The sequence below is a fragment of the Zootoca vivipara genome, chromosome 7 (assembly GCF_963506605.1).
Source record: "Zootoca vivipara chromosome 7, rZooViv1.1, whole genome shotgun sequence".
Classification (NCBI taxonomy): Eukaryota; Metazoa; Chordata; class Lepidosauria; order Squamata; family Lacertidae; genus Zootoca; species Zootoca vivipara.
In genome coordinates this window covers 27,097,554-27,115,658 of record NC_083282.1, presented here as the reverse complement: position 1 = coordinate 27,115,658, position 18,105 = coordinate 27,097,554, and the positions used below count along the sequence as shown (strand labels likewise).

Genomic DNA, 18,105 nt, shown 5'->3' with positions numbered 1-18,105 from the left:
AGGCAGGTACAACCCTATTATATATAAAAGGATGTCATATAGAAGAGGTTGAAAGGTTGTTTTCTACTGCTCCAGAGAAGCGGACACGAAGCAATGGATTCAAGCTACAAGAAAGAAGATTCCACCTAAACATTAGGAAGAACTTCCTGACAGTAAGAGCTGTTTGGCAGTGGAATTTGCTGTCAAGGAGTGTGGTGGAGTCTCCTTCTTTGGAGGTCTTTAAGCGGAGGCTTGACAGCCTTCTGTCAGGAATGCTTTGATGGTGTTTCCTGTTTGGCAGGGGGTTGGACTGGATGGCCCTTGTGGTCTCTTCCAACTCTGATTCTAAACCTGTAAGACTTTGGGGGGGGGGGGTCCAAGTCTCTTATTTAACTCTGAAAATACAAGAGACAGTGACTAACATGGCATTCTGGCTTCATGGAAGGCAGTGTACCCCAAATTTCTCCCTTCTTCACACAGAAAAACTTCACAAAGGGTTAAAAGGCATATAAAACAGATTTCATTAAAAACCAGTCTTCATGGTTATGGCCTACCAGCTATGCACAGCCACAAGGAGAGGGGAATTTATTATTTTCAACTAGCTGTGGCTTGTTATGTCTTAACTGCCAGAAACTGGTGCGTTTAAACCAGGCATCCCCAAACTCTGCCCTCCAGATGTTTTGGGACTACAACTCCCATGGGAATTGTAGTCCCAAAACATCTGAAGGGCAGAGTTTGGGGATGCCTGGTTCAAACTGTTTGGTCAACTTAAACTTTAAAATGGAGGTAATAACCCTAAGCAGCTTCCATCTTAGAATAATGCCAAACTGGTTGCTGTCCTCGGTTGTAGAATCCTTTAACCCCAAGGTACTTGATGCAGTCCCCTCTAAATGTTGAGTACAACTCGCATCAACCTGACAATTAACTATACCAGCCGGAGCTGATGGGAAGTTGGGAGCCCAACATCTGCAGGGCAACAGGTTGACTACCCCTGCTCTAGCCATTGTAGTACGAACAAGAAGTGGCAGGTTGCTGCTGCAAGCAGTTCGATGGTTTCTTGCTTGTGCCATTTTAGAAAACTATGTTTTGACAATGCCCTGTGGTTTTTTTTATCTAATGTGTAAAGCATTATACCAGCAAAGTTATTAAATCAACTCTTTATTGCTTGAATATAAAATTGATTCCATCATGATAACAGAAGTTATTGCAACTAGCATACAAGTTTAGAGAGGTAGATTGTAAGAAGTTTGACAACAGTAGCAGTATTACTAGTTCTACGTTGGCACATTTAACACAAAGTTTCTGTACAGGTTCCAGGTCACTCTCTTTCACTTCCATATTCACCAGACCCACAACAGATTGAAAAGTTATTAGATCTGAAAAACACAAAAGAAAAACTCACTCCAGGAAACTATTTGCTGATATGTGTGAATTCTGAAAACTACTAACTCCCTCAACTGAGCTCTTCTGCCTGCAATTCCAAATACATAGAGCTAAACAAAATTGCCAAGATGGGGAAAAAAAGGTAGCAGCTTTCCTCCCATGTGGCCACTAAATGTTTTTTTAGTTACAAAGGAAGTTTGCTAGTCAGGCTTATTTTACTTAGGAGTTGCAGGGAGATTGATGCTCTAGGAAGGCTGAAGGCTAGCTAGCCCTCATCTGTGTATCTCTGGCTGAGAGAGCATACAACGGTTCCCCCCCCCCCAAAAAAGATCATATGGCACATAGGATTATCTGATCATTCATATATCCTGCACAGACCAGCTTCACCAACCTGGTGCCATCCAGCTGTTTTGGCCTACATTTCCCATCACATTGGCTGAGGTCAGTAGGCATTGGACTGCAGCACAAGGTTAGGAAAGGATGACTGCCCCAGCCCACAGGCAGCCAAGAGAGTTAACATTAGTTCTATCAAAATTTAATAAGAAGTTTTTAATGTGAAACTGTAAATAGAGCCCTGTATCTCCACAAAATTTTATTATTTAAAAATTACAGTAAGTTATGCACAATCCGTTATCATTTATGATTCACAATAACAAGTTCTTAGCCTAGAAACTGGTGAAACTTAAGCTGCACTACTATGCCCGTGCCTAGGAAGTCCTATAAAACACAGTGGGACTTACTTCCTACAAAGCATTTCTAGCATTCAACTCAAGTGGGTGTTAGTTTAACTATGTAGCATAAGAAATGGAACCATAATTAATTTGGGTAGGGTGAAGAATATGTTCCTGGGCTACAACTTCCAGCATCCCTAACCCTTAGGACATGCTAGCTGGATTTGATGGGAGCTGAAGTCGAACGGCACCTAGAGGGCTACAGACTCCCTTTTATAAAGACACCAAAGCCATATAATTCACTTTAAAAACATACCACTAAAAGAGTCCACGTAGGTCACACAAGTTAGAGAAATGAACACACTTTCTGCGGCCTAAATGGATTTGTACTTGAAGAAACTCCTGTTAGTAGGGGGTCATGGTGTGCATTCTGCAGGCAGAACTGCTTCAAGTCAGCTGCAGCTTGTGAAACCTAGAACAAATTCACATGATTCAGTAATATACTTGGTAGAATGTTAATATGCATATGCTAATCAGAAATCAAAATGGACTCCTCACCCCCCCACACACACAAGGTACCAGTTGGACGGATGTTCTATCTGGCCCAAGCCTACCGGTAATTGTTTTCCTTCACTGGCAGCAGATCTCAAGAAGCGGCACAGCTTGGTAATTTTAGATCCTAGACTTCACGGACTAATGTTCTGACAGCTGTGTGTATTATTTGAGTCATTAAGTACACAGTATTTCTTCACCCACTCTACATGCTTTAGAACAAAAGCTAACAAAGAACATCAAATCAGAGCCCCATCATGCAATCTTGGGAGTAAGCATAATTTGGTATACAACTATTGTACATTTGGTAAAGCAAAATTAAGTGAGCACCTGTATTTGTGTACACACCCAGCTGACTATACTACTATTTTTTTTAATATAATTTTTATTAGATTTTAACAAGAAATAAAAATACAACAATCAAAAAAAACAAACAAAAACAAAAACAGATTCAGGCTTCCTCATTTCCCCTTCTTGAGTTCTTATTATAAAAAATAGTTCTCGCATTTTCCCATTCTAACTTCACATTCTTTTTTCTAAGTTTCAACTTTTTCATTGCTATTATCCATTCTCCTTATACTTTGACCTCTTTTCTCTTAGCATCCTCTCTCCAAAATTATTATTATCTAATCCCTAATCTCTTTCCCTTACCCAAAAATATATAAGATTCGCATCCAGATTTATTACCCATTTACTTCCACCCACACAACAAAGTTCCCGCCCCCCCTTCCCTGAAATCGAAGTCTCCAGATGTATCAGCCAGGTTCTTCATACAATCCTTAATACATTCCGAGATCAGACCATATTATTTCAGACAATACCAGATAATCCAGAACCCCTCAACCCACCCCTAGTCTGTCCCATACCAACTTTTGCCGAACTCTTGCCCCCCTCTTCTGTAATCCCATCACTTTATATCTTTGCACCTTTTCATCATCTTTCTGCCCCCCAACTGTTTGCATCCTCCCCTCTCTCACCGGGGCGCTGATTTTCCCAGCCTCTTTTTTGGGGTGCTTTTTTGCTTTTACCCTCTCCTGTTTCACTTCTCTCACCAGTGAAACAGTGTTTTCTCCTACTTTTCCTCCCTGTTCCACCCCTCCCACCAGTAGAACAGTGTTCTTTTCAGGAAATAAATCCATTGGTTCAGCATATTGTCCTTCAATATTATCTTTCTCCTCTTCTAGGTTTTTTACATGCGTCACTCCAGCACGGTCCTGGTCTTCCAATCTTTTTTCTTCTCCCTTCTCCTGATCTTCTATTTCTATTGGTTCCTGTGTTTTAAAGTCAGAAACAAAAGTCTCGACAGTCTCTTCTCTCAGGAAATTTACATCAAGCTTGGAGATACTCACTTGCTTAGTAAGATCCAAAATTGTTGCCAATATTAAGTCCCACTGTGTGACTTCCTGTCCACTCTCTGGAACCTTCTCTCCTAGTCCTTTGTCTAAAACCTCCTCCATCTTTGTGCAGACAGGCAGTGGAGTTGATGTTTTGGTCCAATATAAATGAAAAGTGAACAAACAAGCAAAAAGCCAGGAATCTAGTCCCACTTGGTCAAAATCTCTCTCTTTACTCCTTCTTTTCCTCAGAGTCAATACTGAGCAGCCTCAAGGCAAAACAAGTCCTCTTTCACTGTTTACAGCTCTCAGTCTCTCACATTCAGCCAGACACATTCCTTTGTATTGTGACGTCATTCAGCAGACTGGCTGATCTTTCCTTTGACCCGACTCCAGGCTCGCAGGGGGCTTTTCTCATACTAGATCTCAGTCTTTTGCAGAGATAAATACACCGCTTACTTTTTCCTTTACTCTGCCTCAGGAAAAAGTTCTTTTTACAGCATTTCTGGGTTTTCTAGCTTGCTGCGATCTTTAATTACTCAATCGGGGGGAGATGACTTCCCTTTTTAATCTCCGCCTCCCACTGCCAAATTCTTGTTCCAAATTGATTGATTTCAACTTACTTCGTCCAGATCGTAACTTTTTCAGGAAGAATCCACCGCCTGCAGGTTGGAGGCTCGGAGCTTCGCTTCTTGGAGGTAACGATGGTATGCCTAAAATGGCTCCCGCGACTGCCACTCGGCTGGCTCTCAGGAGCTCTTGCGGGCTTCCTGGGCAGCTGAGGAGTCGCTTCTGGAGCTCTGCCAGGCAAAATTTGCCCCCTGGACGCTCAACCAGGGGTATTTACGGGGATCCGCGTGCCCCCGCGGATTTCCCCCCCCCGCGATGCCAGAAACCTCGCAGCGCGAGGTTTCTGCGCCTCCATTCCAGCGCGGCAGACCGGAAGTCTGACTATACTACTTTTTAAAACCAGGAAGGATGCAGTGATCTGCATCAGCCCCCTCATGCCAATGCTGCCGCTCACCGAGGGGGGGTCATTTGGTGGGCCCCACACATCAGCCCTAGGGACGCGGGTTGTGCTGTGGTCTAAACCACAGAGCCTAGGGCTTGCCAATCAGAAGGTCGGCGGTTCGAATCCCCGCGACGGGGCGAGCTCACGTTGCTCGGTCTCAGCTCCTTCCAACCTAGCAGTTCGAAAGCATGTCAAAGTGCAAGTAGATAAATAGGTACCGCTCCGGCGGGAAGGTAAACGATGTTTCCATGCGCTGCTCTGGTTCGCCAGAAGTGGCTTAGTCATGCTGGCCACATGACCTGGAAGCTGTACGCCACAGTAAAGTGAGATGAGCACCGCAACCCAAGTTGTCCGCGACTAGACCTGATGGTCGGGGGTCCCTTTACCTTTACACATCAGTACTACTTAGCACCACTGCCTTTAAGACCAGCCATCTGAACTCTTATTAATGGGAGATGTTACAGAATGAATCTGGCACTAAACCTCTAAGTTAGGGGGGAGATCTGTGGCTCCCCACATGCTGCCCTCCACCTCACATCAGTCCCAGCCAGTACAACCAACTGGCAACAGTGGTGGGAGCTGAAAGTCCAACAAGATCTGGAAGGCCACGGGTTGCCCACTCTCCACTGCAGAACTGTAAGGTATTCTTCCCAAGAACACCACAAATATAAGCTGTCTAGATGTGGATATCCTGGGGGCCGAGTCTCTTGCTCTGAAAGAGCCACGTTTCCCTTAGGGAGACATGGTGGCACCAGAGGAATAATATTTGCGGGATCCTTACTTGCACAACAGATTGCCCTTGCAAGGCGAAAACGCAACAAGCGTATTAACAGTTAACGAATCAGTCAGCAAACGAAGCGACGCTGAACATAAAGTTGCCAGGTCCTCACTTCAAGAAGCAAGCATTCTCAAAAGCTCTTGTTCGTGGGCCCTGTATGCAAAGCTAATTCCGCTTCTCGATGAGAAGTGCTTTGAGCGCTTGAGAGGGGGGAAACAACCAAACTTCGTCATTCTTAAGTCGGCTTGGATTGCTCGGAACGCCCGAGGCCAATGGCTCAAAAGTGCTTGTTTTTTAAAGCCGGGGATTCCCCCGCCCCGCCGCGATCTTTCTTCCTCCGCCTGCCCGGGGCCTCGCACACTTCCCCATTTTGCGGCTAGGGCGGACTCCGGCTCGGCTCGCCAGATCGCTTGTTGCACCTCCCCTTCCTTCCTTCCCTCCCTCCCTCCGAGGAACAAAAAAGCTTCCAAGGGAGAGAAAGCCGATATGACAAAGCACCCCTCCTCCTCCAACTTTCTAAGAGAAAGAAAACAGACCCCGAAAAAAGGGAATAACGTAGATCCAAGTATGGGTGGGGACTGGGCGGCGGCGATCAGCCGCTTCTCCAGGAACAAGCGCCTAACGGGCCAAGCTAGAGAGAGATCAAGCCAGTTTTATGCTGGGAAGGTCGGGTTGGGGTGTCTCCTGCGCCCTGTTTTTGGTGAGTGCGTTGGATTTTACGCACAGGGTTTTTACGCGCGCTCTGCCGTTGCTGAGGCGCTGCGCAGCAACCTTTCCTATGCCTAGCGAAGTGAAGTGCAAACGAAATATTTGAAGCAGTTGTGTGAGCGGGAGTAATAGCTCCCGGGGCTCAAATTAACGCCCCGGGGACTCCCGGCGGGGAGCAGCCATGAGTAGGCGCTCCCCCGAGGCGCAGTAATGGCGGCAGTGGTAATGGCACCCTCTCCACCCGCGGCTTCCCCCCGGCTCTCACCTTCACGCGGCTCACACTGGCCTCGAGGCGCAGCTGCTGCACGACCTTCTTCATGGCCGCCACGTTGGAGGAGCCGGACATGGTCCGCTCGCTCGAGGATCCCGTTCGTTTTATGGGGCAAGCCGAGCCGCAGAGGAGCCTTCGCAACTTTCCCAACTAAGTTTCCGGCGCTCGACAAACTCCCGCCCGCAGACTCGCGACGGCTTGCAGACTCACGCGCAGCGCTCGCTGCCGGGCTCCTTTTTGGAAGAAGAAGAAAAAAAAGACTGCCTCCCGGATCTCACCCCACCCCACCGCCCCAAGGGGCGGAAGAGGGAGCTGCCAAGAGGGAAATGAAGGGAAGGGTTTTAAAAGGGAAGAAACGAGATTTTAAGGTTCTTCCCAACCTCGTGTGGTGGCGGGGCGAGGTTTAGAAAGACTTAAGAAGCGCGGTGCATTGCATTGCAAAAATGTCTAGATGTGGATATCCTGGGGGCTGAGTCTTGCTCTGAAAGAGCCACGTTTCCCTACACGACCCTTGGGAATCCCTTCCAATTCTACCGTTCTAGGATTCTACGCAGGTGACACCCACACTTTGCATCGTAAACGTTAGGAAGACTGACAGTAAGACCTGTTACACTCCCATGACAGAGTCCTTCCTTGGAGTTTTTTTAAGCAAAGGATGGATGGCCTTTTGTCACTCTTACCTGGGAATAGTTCTGAGTACAGGTAGGATTGATAGCCGTGTCAAAACTGCCGAACTCAGCCCACACTAGCCGCAGTTTTAGCCATGGAAGGTTCGTAATAAGCCTCCACTCATCACCCACTTGCAATAAATAAGGATGGGTGGGTTATCTCTGCAGGGTAATTAAAAAATATATTGGAAGGATTAGGGGTAATTATTGGATTTGCTTCTGGGCACTTGATTACAGTTACATGCAGTTCCTATTATTTATTATTATTATTATTATTATTATTATTATTATTATTATTATTATTATTATCCATGTATTAATACCCTGCTTTTCTCCCTGACAGGGACTCAAGGCGGCTCACACATAAAAACAAAGCTGGGTAGGAAGGCAATAATTAAAAAAAAACATTTAAACATTAGCATAATTAAAATTGTATAAACTTATATATTATGTTATGTTATCATAGAATTGTAGAGTTGGAAGGGACAACAAGGGTCTTTGAGTCCAACCTCCTGGAATGAAGGACTCTTTTGCCCAACTTGGGGCTCGAACACAGGATTCTCCCTGGCCGGGAAGCTCTCGCTTTGAACCCAAGCGGGAGAAATGGGAAGCAGCACAAAAACGGGCGATATGCATAGCTGCCAAGTTTTCGCTTTTCTCGCGAGGAAGCCTATTCAGCATAATGGAATTTCCCTTTAAAAAAGGGATAACTTGGCAGCTATGGATATGTTCACCACCTTTCAACTGGGTGTGTCACTTTACACTTTTCCTACTTCTGCTCTCCTCGTCTGCAGCTCAGGTTCTTGGGAGTTGGCGGTGGGCGGAAGAAGCAATACTCATGCTTCGCCTGAAGGGGGTGCTGTAAAGGAAAGCACTTGCATCCCAAGAGGCAGCCACATAAACTGAAGTTGAACTGCACCACTTTTATTTAAATTTCAAAATCAGCAGAGGGGGATGACTATGGGGCGGGAACCAACTTCACTGTACAGGTGAAACCCGTAAAATTAGAATATCATCGAAAAGTGCATTTATTTCAGTAATGCAACTTTTTTTTCCTTTTAATTTTTACAAATGCTTTCTTTTGGAAATTCCACAGTAATAAAACAAATAGTTACAATAATACAAAAATTAACATCGCTATTACATTTCATTAATTCCATTCCATTTATAATTGACCCGCCTAACAACAAATAAAGGCTTGACATATCTTGCTTTGCATGTCATGCATATATCTCATATATTGGTTTGACCTTTTAAGTTGTGTTACTGAAATAAATGCACTTTTCAACAATATTCTAATTTTTTGAGTTTCACCTGTATAACTGTAGCCATTGGGAGACCCGCCCTTGCCTAAGGAAGTAAGGGCACGGCTTTCTAGCCTGCCCCAATTCCCGGGCCACACATCCTGAAGGTGAGAAGGGGAGGCCTTACCTTGTCCCCACGGCATCAGACCACAGAACCCCAGGTGGATGATGGAGTTTGGCCTCAAAGGAGGCCCCTATCTCACCCTCTGAACCGCAGAGTTGAAGAAGTGAGTCCCATTGCCTGAAAGGTGCCTAAAAGACGTCACCAGGCTAAACCAAACTATTTCTTTTCCTGCATTTAAACTGCCACTTAAAGGGGACAAATCTCTATTTAGACTCCTTTCCCCACCCCAAAGAGGTGGGTTTGCAGTCACCTCTGCAGGTCAGTAGGAAGATGTCATTGCTGACATCTGTCAGATGGATTCCACCTGGCTTATACAGTTCAACCCCATCCCAACCACACTTTCAAGGTGGATTACTTGACCTCACCGGCCCTGGACTGCGAGCCGGTCGTACCTGCGCATGTCCGCAGCATGTACCTGCGCATGTCCGCAGCATGTCCGCCAGAAATCGCTTCTGCGCATGCCCAGACGTATTCTAGCTGGGCTGGACCCCTTTACCAACATGTGGCTTGGCCTTGCCTAGGCATTAAGTGCCCACTTTCAGTCCTATCCCCTAATACAGGATGTGCATGAGACATAAAATGGAGCCAGATCGCCCACTTACAAAAAGGCTCATTGTAGGCCTACCACACCTCCCCTGTGAACTCGTGAGTATGTTCTGTAAATCAACGTACAAATCAAATCTAAATATTTCAAAAGAAACACGGGCACACTGGGGCTCCTTTTGTCTAACAACACCGGCGTAAATTAAATATCCAGGTAACCTATTGGCCCAAATCCTCTCCACCTTCCTGCATTTAGCTTTGCCTCCGTCCAACTCATCCTTTTCTTTCTTGGGTATCTCTCTATATAAGAGAGTAAGCACGCCAGCACATTCCCCTTCCCAAATCCTCTCCTTCATAGCTGGGATAAGGTGAAAACCCAGTGGGTCTGATGGCTCTGAAAATGGGATGGCATCCCTTCTAACTGCACCCAATGGATCAGGATAGGGCAGCAATGATAATGCTCACCGGGGTGAGTTGGTCACAGGCACACCTCCAGGGCCCCATCCATGATCCATTATCCATGATAACAGGTAGCCCACCACGGCGGCCAATAAGATGCTGGGTAAGTTTGTATATTTTGGGGGGGGGTCCCAGAAAAAGCCTCAGCCACCACCGAAAGGGAGAATGGCCATGGGACAGAACTCCAACCCTGGCAAGCCCATGGCGATTGTGGGTGCCACCCTGGCCAATTCCATTGATGGGAAGAACATGCCTCACCTGTTGCTGTGCCCCCAAAGCATCCAAATGAGCTAAAATTAAATCAACAGCACCCTGGTTAGGCTTTTTCTTTTTTGCTGCTGCCAGCTGCTGAATTGGAAGCCGCAGCTGCGGCAGGGGGTAATTTCTGCCCCTCCAAGGCCTTGAGGCGTGTCAATATAGCGCCCCCCCCCCCAAAATTGGACTCTTCCACCTCCTCAGGTGAGGGGGAGGGGGTTGGTTCCTCACGCTTCCTCTGGGGTGCAGGTGACCCCTCTCCTTTACCCTTAGGGCTTCCCCTTGCCTTGACCTAGAGCCATGCTAAGAAAATGCAGGTTGGGAAAGAATTCGCAGCTATAAAAAAAATTATCCCTTGCCCCAGCCCATAGGAAACAGAAGCACAGTTGCAAAATGCAACCCTTGGGAGCCAACCGCTAAATGAGACTCGGCATGAGCTTGCAGTTAAAGGGGGATTTTTAAACCAGCTCCTTGGGCTTAGTACGCTAACCACTATACCGTACTACCTACCGAGAAAATAACAAGACCACAGCAAATGAGTACCAAGGTCCGGAAGAAACTCCCTTCACCCTTCCCTATACCACTGCTCAAGTCCAGGCCTCGCAACAGCAAGGGCAATATTCTAACCCCAGCCTCTGCTAACTGCCGAAATCCCCCTGAAGGAGACTCTCCCCCCCCAAAAAAATAAGGGCTGGCCGTAGTGCTGTCCCCCTGCTCTCGCCCCCCAGGTTTAGTAGGCCTACCAATGCTTCGGAGGGCCCTCCTGCAACCAGTACCACAGTCCAGGTTTTGCTCAGCCGGCAAGGCCTGCAGCAACTGCCCAGTCTTCCGCAGCCAGCAGGCTCCAGCCTACAGGTTGCTCAGGATACTCCTGGGGAAGACACTGGATCCTGCCTCGTCAACTGGCCTTCCTGTGAGTAAGGGGGCCTCCACTCTAGGCTCACGCCTACCCTTCCCTGCTCCACTGTGTTCAGGCTGAGGTGCCGGCCTGAGCCCAGATTGAGGCCTCCACCTGGCGCTGCTGCTGCAAACGGAGAGGCTGGAAGGGAAGTCAGTTTGTTTCCCTTAAATTGGCACCCAGCCCTGAACCACCCCCTCCTATCGGTGCCAAGGATCCCCCCCACTCTGCCTCTCTTTGCCAATGCGTCCAACCTTCAGGGCACCATCTAGGCCTTTCGGTTGAATGTTCTCTGTTTCGCCCTGAGAGGAACCGAGGGAGCGGGACTGCTTTGAAATGCTCCTGCCCAGCCTCGTATGTAAGTTTGGGGGCAGAGTTTAGTCCCTACAGAGAAGGCTGATGCCATGTGCAGGCCTCTTTCCTCCACAGACCTTCCTGCCTAGCTGCCCTTTCTCCCTTCTGCTGCCAGTAAGGGGCGATGGGGACGCAGCAGAAATGAGAATTTTGGCCTATTTGTGCACTGACCAACCAGAGGAGATTGGTCCATTATTAGAGCAAACCGGACACTCTGCCCTAGCAAGTGAAACGGCCTGCAATATATGTGTGTGTGTGTGTGTGTGTGTGTGTGTGTGTGTGTGTGTGTGTGTATATATCCTATATAATAATGTCCAAGTTGTCCCTGCGTCCAGTTTTCCCGTGTGTCCCTGGGGTACTGCGCATGGGCCCCAGGGACAAAGGGATTGGACAGCAGAGACGACGTACACACACGCGCACACGCTCTCCCCACCCCACCCCTCTGCCAACTGCCGCTCCCGGCCGGACAAGCGCCTCAGTGTGCTTGCGCTAAAGAGCAAGGAGGAGGAGGAGGCTGCTTTAGCCCCCTTCCCCCCCTACCACCAGCAGACCAAGGGGCTCAGTACCTTGGATGCCGGTCTGGTGGGACATGACGGCAAGCAGCCGCCAGGAACTGCCACCTCTCAGGCCGGGGGCAAAGGCAGGAAGCGGCGCCGGGGAAAGAGAGCCGCAACTCAGCGCCTCGCTTGCCTTCGCCCCGGCGGAGGCTCCTTCGGGCCAGGCAGCGGCGCCAGGACTCGGGCCGGAGACACCGGGGAAGCGGCAGAGTCACCGCTGCCATGTGCAGCTGAGGAGGCGGCGGGCTGAGGAGGGCGGCCCGGGCCGAGGTGGCGGGCGTCGAGCCGAGGGGGCCGCCGGGGAGGCCGCCTCGAGCTCCGGGCTCCTTCCTTCCTCCTCCTCCTCCTCCTCCAGCAGCAGCAGCAGGAGCGCGACAATGGTGGGACCCCCTCCTCCCATCTCCCGGCAGCTCCGGCCGCCCCTCGCGGCTCCTCACGGGCGTCGCCATAGCCTCTGGCTGGCTGCTGGAAGAGGAGGAGTAGGCTCGCTGGCCCTGGGATCCACCCACCGCCGCCTCCTTTCCGCCCCTTGGCTGCCTGAGCCCCGACACCTCTCCTTTTCCTAGCGGCGCCCATGGTGTCCTGGCCGAGGAGGTGGCGCCGCGGCCCCGGCTTCTGCCGAGACACGCGCTCTAGCGCCCGTTTTTAAACGGGCTGAATTCCACTAGTGTATATATATATATATATATATATATATATATATATATATATATATCCCCTAGTGTAGCTATAAAACAAGTTCAGAAGTTAAACCCTTGAAGAATAACAAAAACAAAGGAGAGAGCTCACTAGGCAACAACAACAACAAAAGTTGTTCCCCTCCCCCCCCAGTGAGCTCTCTCCTTTGTTTTTGTTATTTTTCAAGGGTTTAACTTCTGAACTTGTTTTATAACTACACTAGGAGAAAAGTAACAAATGCATGTGAGATGATTGTCTGGGCCAGGCTTTTTAAAATTTTTATCACAGTTAATTTCATTTTGGTTTTGTTTGTTTAACTCTGCGTGCTAATTTGGAAGTAAATTCCACTTACTGTATCTCAGTGGGGTTTGCTCTCCAGCTCAGTGTGCATCCTTCATCTTGCATTTTCCTTACATACAGGGTTGCTGTCTGTCGTAGGTTTGCCCTCCGCCCTTAAAACAAAAACAAACAACAACAACAGGCTGAATCAAGACTGAATCATTGATTCCTGAATCAATACAGGGATCAAGCAATCCCAATCATTTACCACGCCAGGTAAAACTATAGTCTTCTATATTTTCAAGTGAGAAGGCTGTTAAAACAAAAACAACCAATGGCAAAAGGCCCACATCTGGAAAGTATGGGCATGATTTTTCTCAACAGAACTTCATGTCATTAGCTAATATCCTTTGATGTAGTATGCTGAGTAAATGCGTAGGGAGGGAGGGGCGGGGATGCAGGATGATAAAAAAATTAGTGTTGCTAGGCATGCAGTTGCAACAGTGGAAATCTGTTTACTTGTTTGTCTTTTGAGGGAAGATGCCCACAAGCGGCAACAAGGAGGAAGACATAATAAAATATCTATTTGTTTTATGACCTAACCACAACTCACAACTGATCTAACCGAGGTAGCAAAGGTGACAGGAAGATTTGTATATCTTTAATGAAATACAGACTCTTTCTCACAAGATAGGATCGGGAAACCAAACTTAATAAAGACAACTCAGAAACTCCAACTGGTCCAAAAAGCAGCAGCTAGATGACAGGTTGTGGTTCCTTCTAGAGCTCATATAAGCCCTGTTTTCGGTTTGTTTCCAGGCCTGATTAAAAGGCGCTCATGCTAGTATTTAAAGCCCTAGACAACTTAGTTGCCAAGTACTGTATTCCCTACAAACTTTCTTCTTCCCTACAGACCTTCTTGGGTGCTAAGACTGACCAGAGTAGTAGTTGGTAATTCCATCACCCTCAGAGGTTCTGGAGATGGCAGCCTGGGCAATGATATTCTCTGGCAACTCCTAGGTTCCCACAGAGTTGCATTGGACACTTTCATTACATAGTTTCCTGTGTTTGCTGAAGACTCGCATCTTTACCCTAACCTTTACCCTAACACCTGAGATAAATGTTTTCAGAAACCATCCTTTTCCCGCGACGCTCCTTTGTTTTAATTGTTTTTAATATGGAATTTTAAATTGTTATAAGATGCCCTGGGACCTGCTGGTGAAGGGCAGGTAATAAATTGAGTAATAATAAAATAATAATTATAATAATATATAGGTGTTGACCCTTGCAAGGCTGGCCTTCATCAACTGGGCTGCTTGCAGGACATGCACTGAGCACCACGACAATGTGTTTCATATAATCCTCATGCTCTGTTTGACATGCATAAACCTTCAACTCCCAAAAGGGGTATGAATATCATAAATCAACTGGCTTCGAGTGCCCGTCATTTGTATGATCCTCAGGCTCAGCCCTCGTTCCGCAAAGATCATAAAACCAGTACACATCTTGACAATATGATCTACAAAACACCTAAGCCAATAGCAGTGGTGCATACTGTGTTTCCCAAGCTCTGTTTATGTGTGAGTGTCGCTCATTCGTTCTAGTTATGCACGTTTTTACACATAAGTTCTATTTGGGTTACTGCCAAGTATAAGATATTTGTGTTGTTGTTATGAGTGAGGAAAGGAGCAAGCAGATTCAGGTACTAATTCTTCGTTTTTCTGAGTGTCGAGTCACAGATAGGAATATCTGGCCAGTGCCTTTTTACAGCTTAAACTACATTGTCCAACCGATGGCATTCATGTTATTGTTTTTATTCTACATGGCAATTATCCCCATGTAAGCAATGTGCGTAGAGCAGATCTTTGATTACTGAAATAAATCTCAGTTACATGGCCCTGGTTGTGCAATTCACTGGGTTACTAAGGTGATATTTACTTGTATAGAAGGAGTGTTCACATCAAAGCGTGATGTTAGCCAACGTTTGAATCCTTTCATTTTGTTTTCAGATTAGCTAGAAACAAAGTATTCTGTCCTCCTAAGTAGTCTCATATTTAAACGCAGCAATGTTTTTGACATGGAAATACATCTGAAATGAGTGGAATGTTACCTCCGAGAGACCGATATCCTCTGTTAAATTATGTTTGTGCGATTTTTTAAAAAATGATCCGGAATTCGCTGTGAAGGAGGCTAAACCGGAACTATGCCATCCAGCCATATCAGACCTCCCACATCAGAGGTGAGAAATAATGGATCTTAGAAAGCATGTCTATCCGATCTTAAATGTACATAATCTTGCAACATTTTCTGCTGTAGATTGATGAGGTAAGAGCAATGTGTATAAATTGCTTTTTCCTAGAAACAAAGCCTGAATTATCTTCATTTTTTGTGCGATCAAATCTCACCGTCTGTGAAAGGTGTTTACAAGTAGGCTGGTTTTAAACATTACCCAAATAATGTTTCAAATCTGCTTTATGGGGATCAAATACATATAGGCATTGGGTGTGGTTTAGTAAAGGTTTTCCTTTGTTGCCAGTGGGCGTTCGTCTCCATCAGGAACAGTGCCGGTGGTAACTGAAGTCTGCTCAGCATTCTCTCTTGCCTGTTACACTTTTTATCTTTAAGCTCAGGGTCATATTACCCTACGTGGTGGTGCTTCAGTTTAGAAGGTTGCGACAGCTGCTAGTTACGCACATGAGTGCTCAGTGTTCATCTTCTGTGACTAATAGACCTGAAATGCTATTAGCAACAGTTGATACTTTAAAAGAAGAAGTTCAAAGCAAAGGAGTGTTAGGCTACCTTAATACAGCGAAGGGAGCACCTCCTCCCTGCTATCATGTCGCTAATAGCTTAACTGTACAGATCTAATGGAGGGAGGGGCAGGGGTAACAAAGCCCTGTTTCGCTAATTACTCTGCTTTCCTAATTTCTAATTAAAACCAACCTCCCCGCAAGTCCACCGAGTTGTGAAAATAAAATCTAGACTGACCAGATCGAAAGCAGGTTCTGGCCTAATCAGTTTAACCTAGAAATGAAATGACACATTTTGAAAGGATCGCATGAATGGAGATGTAGGGTTTTCGTCAACGCCGCCCCTCCCCCCCCACTTGTCATCTTTTGAGCATCTGCAAAAGCTTTAAATTTATTTCAGTTATTGGATGCCGGAATATTGTTTATGTAGTCTTGTTATATTTAGAATTCTGGAATGTTTATTATATTTGCTATTGTGTTGCTTTGCTGCTTTATTAGGAAATGCTTTTTGCATTGTTTGGTGTTGAAATGTATGGTTTCTCTTTGTCCTTAGCCACTTTGAGCAGGCTTTTAATATTGTCTCTGTGCCATCCTTATTCCTTCAATTTCTTGATTACATCTTTTTATTTGCACCAAAACTTCTAAAACTGTTATAAACAATAAAGGTGACAGCGGGCAGCCTTGTCTGGTTCCTTTAGTTATTTTACAATTCTCAGTCAATATTTACTTTCAATTTTGCTGAATGATCAATATATATTGCCTTAACTCCCTTTATAAAAGTGTCTCCACAACCCGTATATTCCAAAATGCTCAAACAGTATTTTAAACTGGTACTGTAATGTAATTATCCCATGGCACTTTTAGATTATATCAGGTACAGCTCTCCATTCAGCTTCCATAAATTTAAATGGCTGTGTTGCCATTTTGACCCAATGATTGGCCACAGCTCTTTTATGTTCTGAGCAGTGTTAGAAACTGAGATATGAAAGCTAGGAGGTAAACCTACCGTGTTTCTACAAAAATAAGACACCGTCTTATATTTACTTTTCCTCAAAAAAAAACCACGGTGGCTTATTTTCAGGGGGTGTCTTATTTTTTAAAATTAAGTATGGTACAGTTTAACCTACAAGGTTAAACTGCCTATCACTATGGCTTATTTTGGGGCTATGGTTTATTTTCGGGGTATGGCTTATTTTAGGAGAAACACGGTAGGAGGTGATTGGGCGCCATCCAACCCCCGGGCCTTAGTTTAGGGACCCTGGTCTAGTCCTTCCCCTGCTCCCCCCAAAAAATATTCTTAAGAGGGTCTCTTCTCCAGTCTTTGAAAAGTAGCTGGAAGTGGGGAGGCAGGAAAAGGTCCTCCTTTCCTTCCACTCTGCAGTTTTAATCTGAAATATTAGGTGCAGTACTGCGCCTAGAGCTCAGAAACGACTTATGCTAATGAAATTCCCTGTCGCAAAATGCGCCTAGAACAACGGGAGTTTCCAACACTGGTTCTGAGGTGACATTACTTTTCTTTTTTGAGTGTTGCTACTTAGTAGTCAGTCAAACATGGATAACAGTGCTAGATACTGGGGAAGGGGAAGCTCTTGTCTCAGTTCAAGAGCAAAACTAACACAGCTTCATCCTATCTGAAGCCTCTTTTGATCACCACAATGTGTTAAGCTTGCCCCAATTCTCTGAGCAGTGTGGAAGCGTACAGCATACATGTGGAAGCATGCAGCTTAAACATTCCAACAGCACATTCCACTGCCCCCAACAACCTTAGATTAGCATTAAGTGACAAGCAGGCCAGTTGCAGAAATCTGATAGCCAAACCTTTAACAGTAGTATTCAGTTTCATTGTGTCTTGTTACCATGTCAGAGTTTCTATCATCCCTACATAGTGTTTGACTAAACAAACAAACAAACAAACAAACACCATTAATAGTTCCTACTCCTGTTACAGGACTTGTGTGTATAAGAAATCAAAGATATCTAATTTGGGTCAGTCCAAACCTCCACCCCATCTAAAGCCCCCCCAGAGTGGTGGGTTGGGGGTTTGGGTTGCCCTTTGCATATTTAGTTTGTCCATAGTAATTGATTATAAGATTTTTTTAAAAATTATTTTAATGCATTTAGCTTTTAGAGCTTCACGTTTTTTACGTTCCGGAAGACGTGTGGAATTTCAAGTTGAATACAGTTTCTGTAGATGTTGCCAGCAAATTTTTTTCAGCGGGATTTATAAGGTGAGTTGGAATAATAAACGTCGGGTCTGCCTTTTGAGTGTAGCAGTTCTAGTAACAATTTATCCATTATATAAGCTGTATAGTTTCCTAAAAGCCAAATGTCATATATTGGGAAGCTTCCATGATTCTTCCATCAATTCTTTTGTAAAATGGAAAGCAGCCAAATTACTCAAGGGGAGGGGAGGGGTTTTTCAATCATGTGTACTCTCAAAACCACCCTCAAGCTGCTTTTCTCCCTGAGGGGAAAAGATTTGGGTTTCTTGTATCTTATTAATGACCTCTCATTAATAAGAAATGAGCTTCTGGGTTAAACGGGGTTT

General features: G+C 45.9%; 2 protein-coding genes across 7 annotated transcripts in view; one reads left to right on the top strand and one right to left on the bottom strand.

Moving 5' to 3' along the window:
* Nucleotides 1–750: 750 nt before the first annotated feature.
* Nucleotides 751–6,998, bottom strand: GNG5 (G protein subunit gamma 5). Its single transcript, XM_035123112.2, has 3 exons — nt 6,683–6,998; nt 2,350–2,505; nt 751–1,355 (listed from the first exon to the last, which is right to left on the bottom strand). The coding sequence occupies exons 1-2, from the start codon at nt 6,761–6,763 to the stop codon at nt 2,380–2,382; spliced, it is 207 nt and encodes a 68-aa protein (XP_034979003.1). The 5' UTR covers nt 6,764–6,998; the 3' UTR covers nt 751–1,355; nt 2,350–2,379.
* A 6,066-nt stretch (nt 6,999–13,064) lies between these two features.
* The window catches only part of SPATA1 (spermatogenesis associated 1), a 32,305-nt gene continuing 27,264 nt past the window's right edge, over nt 13,065–18,105 (top strand). For 2 of the 6 annotated variants that reach the window (XM_060276780.1, XM_035123109.2), the window contains exons 1-2: nt 14,761–15,046; nt 17,679–17,785. In XM_060276780.1, the coding sequence (XP_060132763.1) occupies nt 15,011–15,046; nt 17,679–17,785 (143 nt within the window). In that variant the 5' untranslated portion in view covers nt 14,761–15,010. Of the gene's footprint in view, nt 13,084–14,759; nt 15,047–17,678; nt 17,786–18,105 lie in introns of those variants that run through there. The other 4 variants (XM_035123107.2, XM_035123110.2, XM_060276779.1 and 1 more) reach the window with 4 other exon arrangements.

Coding starts and splice junctions, on each gene's coding strand:
- GNG5 (XM_035123112.2), bottom strand. CDS start 6,763: ATGTCCGGCTCCTCCAACGTGGCGGCCATGAAGAAGGTCGTGCAGCAG. Junction 2,506..6,682: donor CCAGTGTGAGCCGCGTGAAG/GTGAGAGCCGGG, acceptor AATTTGTTCTAG/GTTTCACAAGCTGCAGCTGA.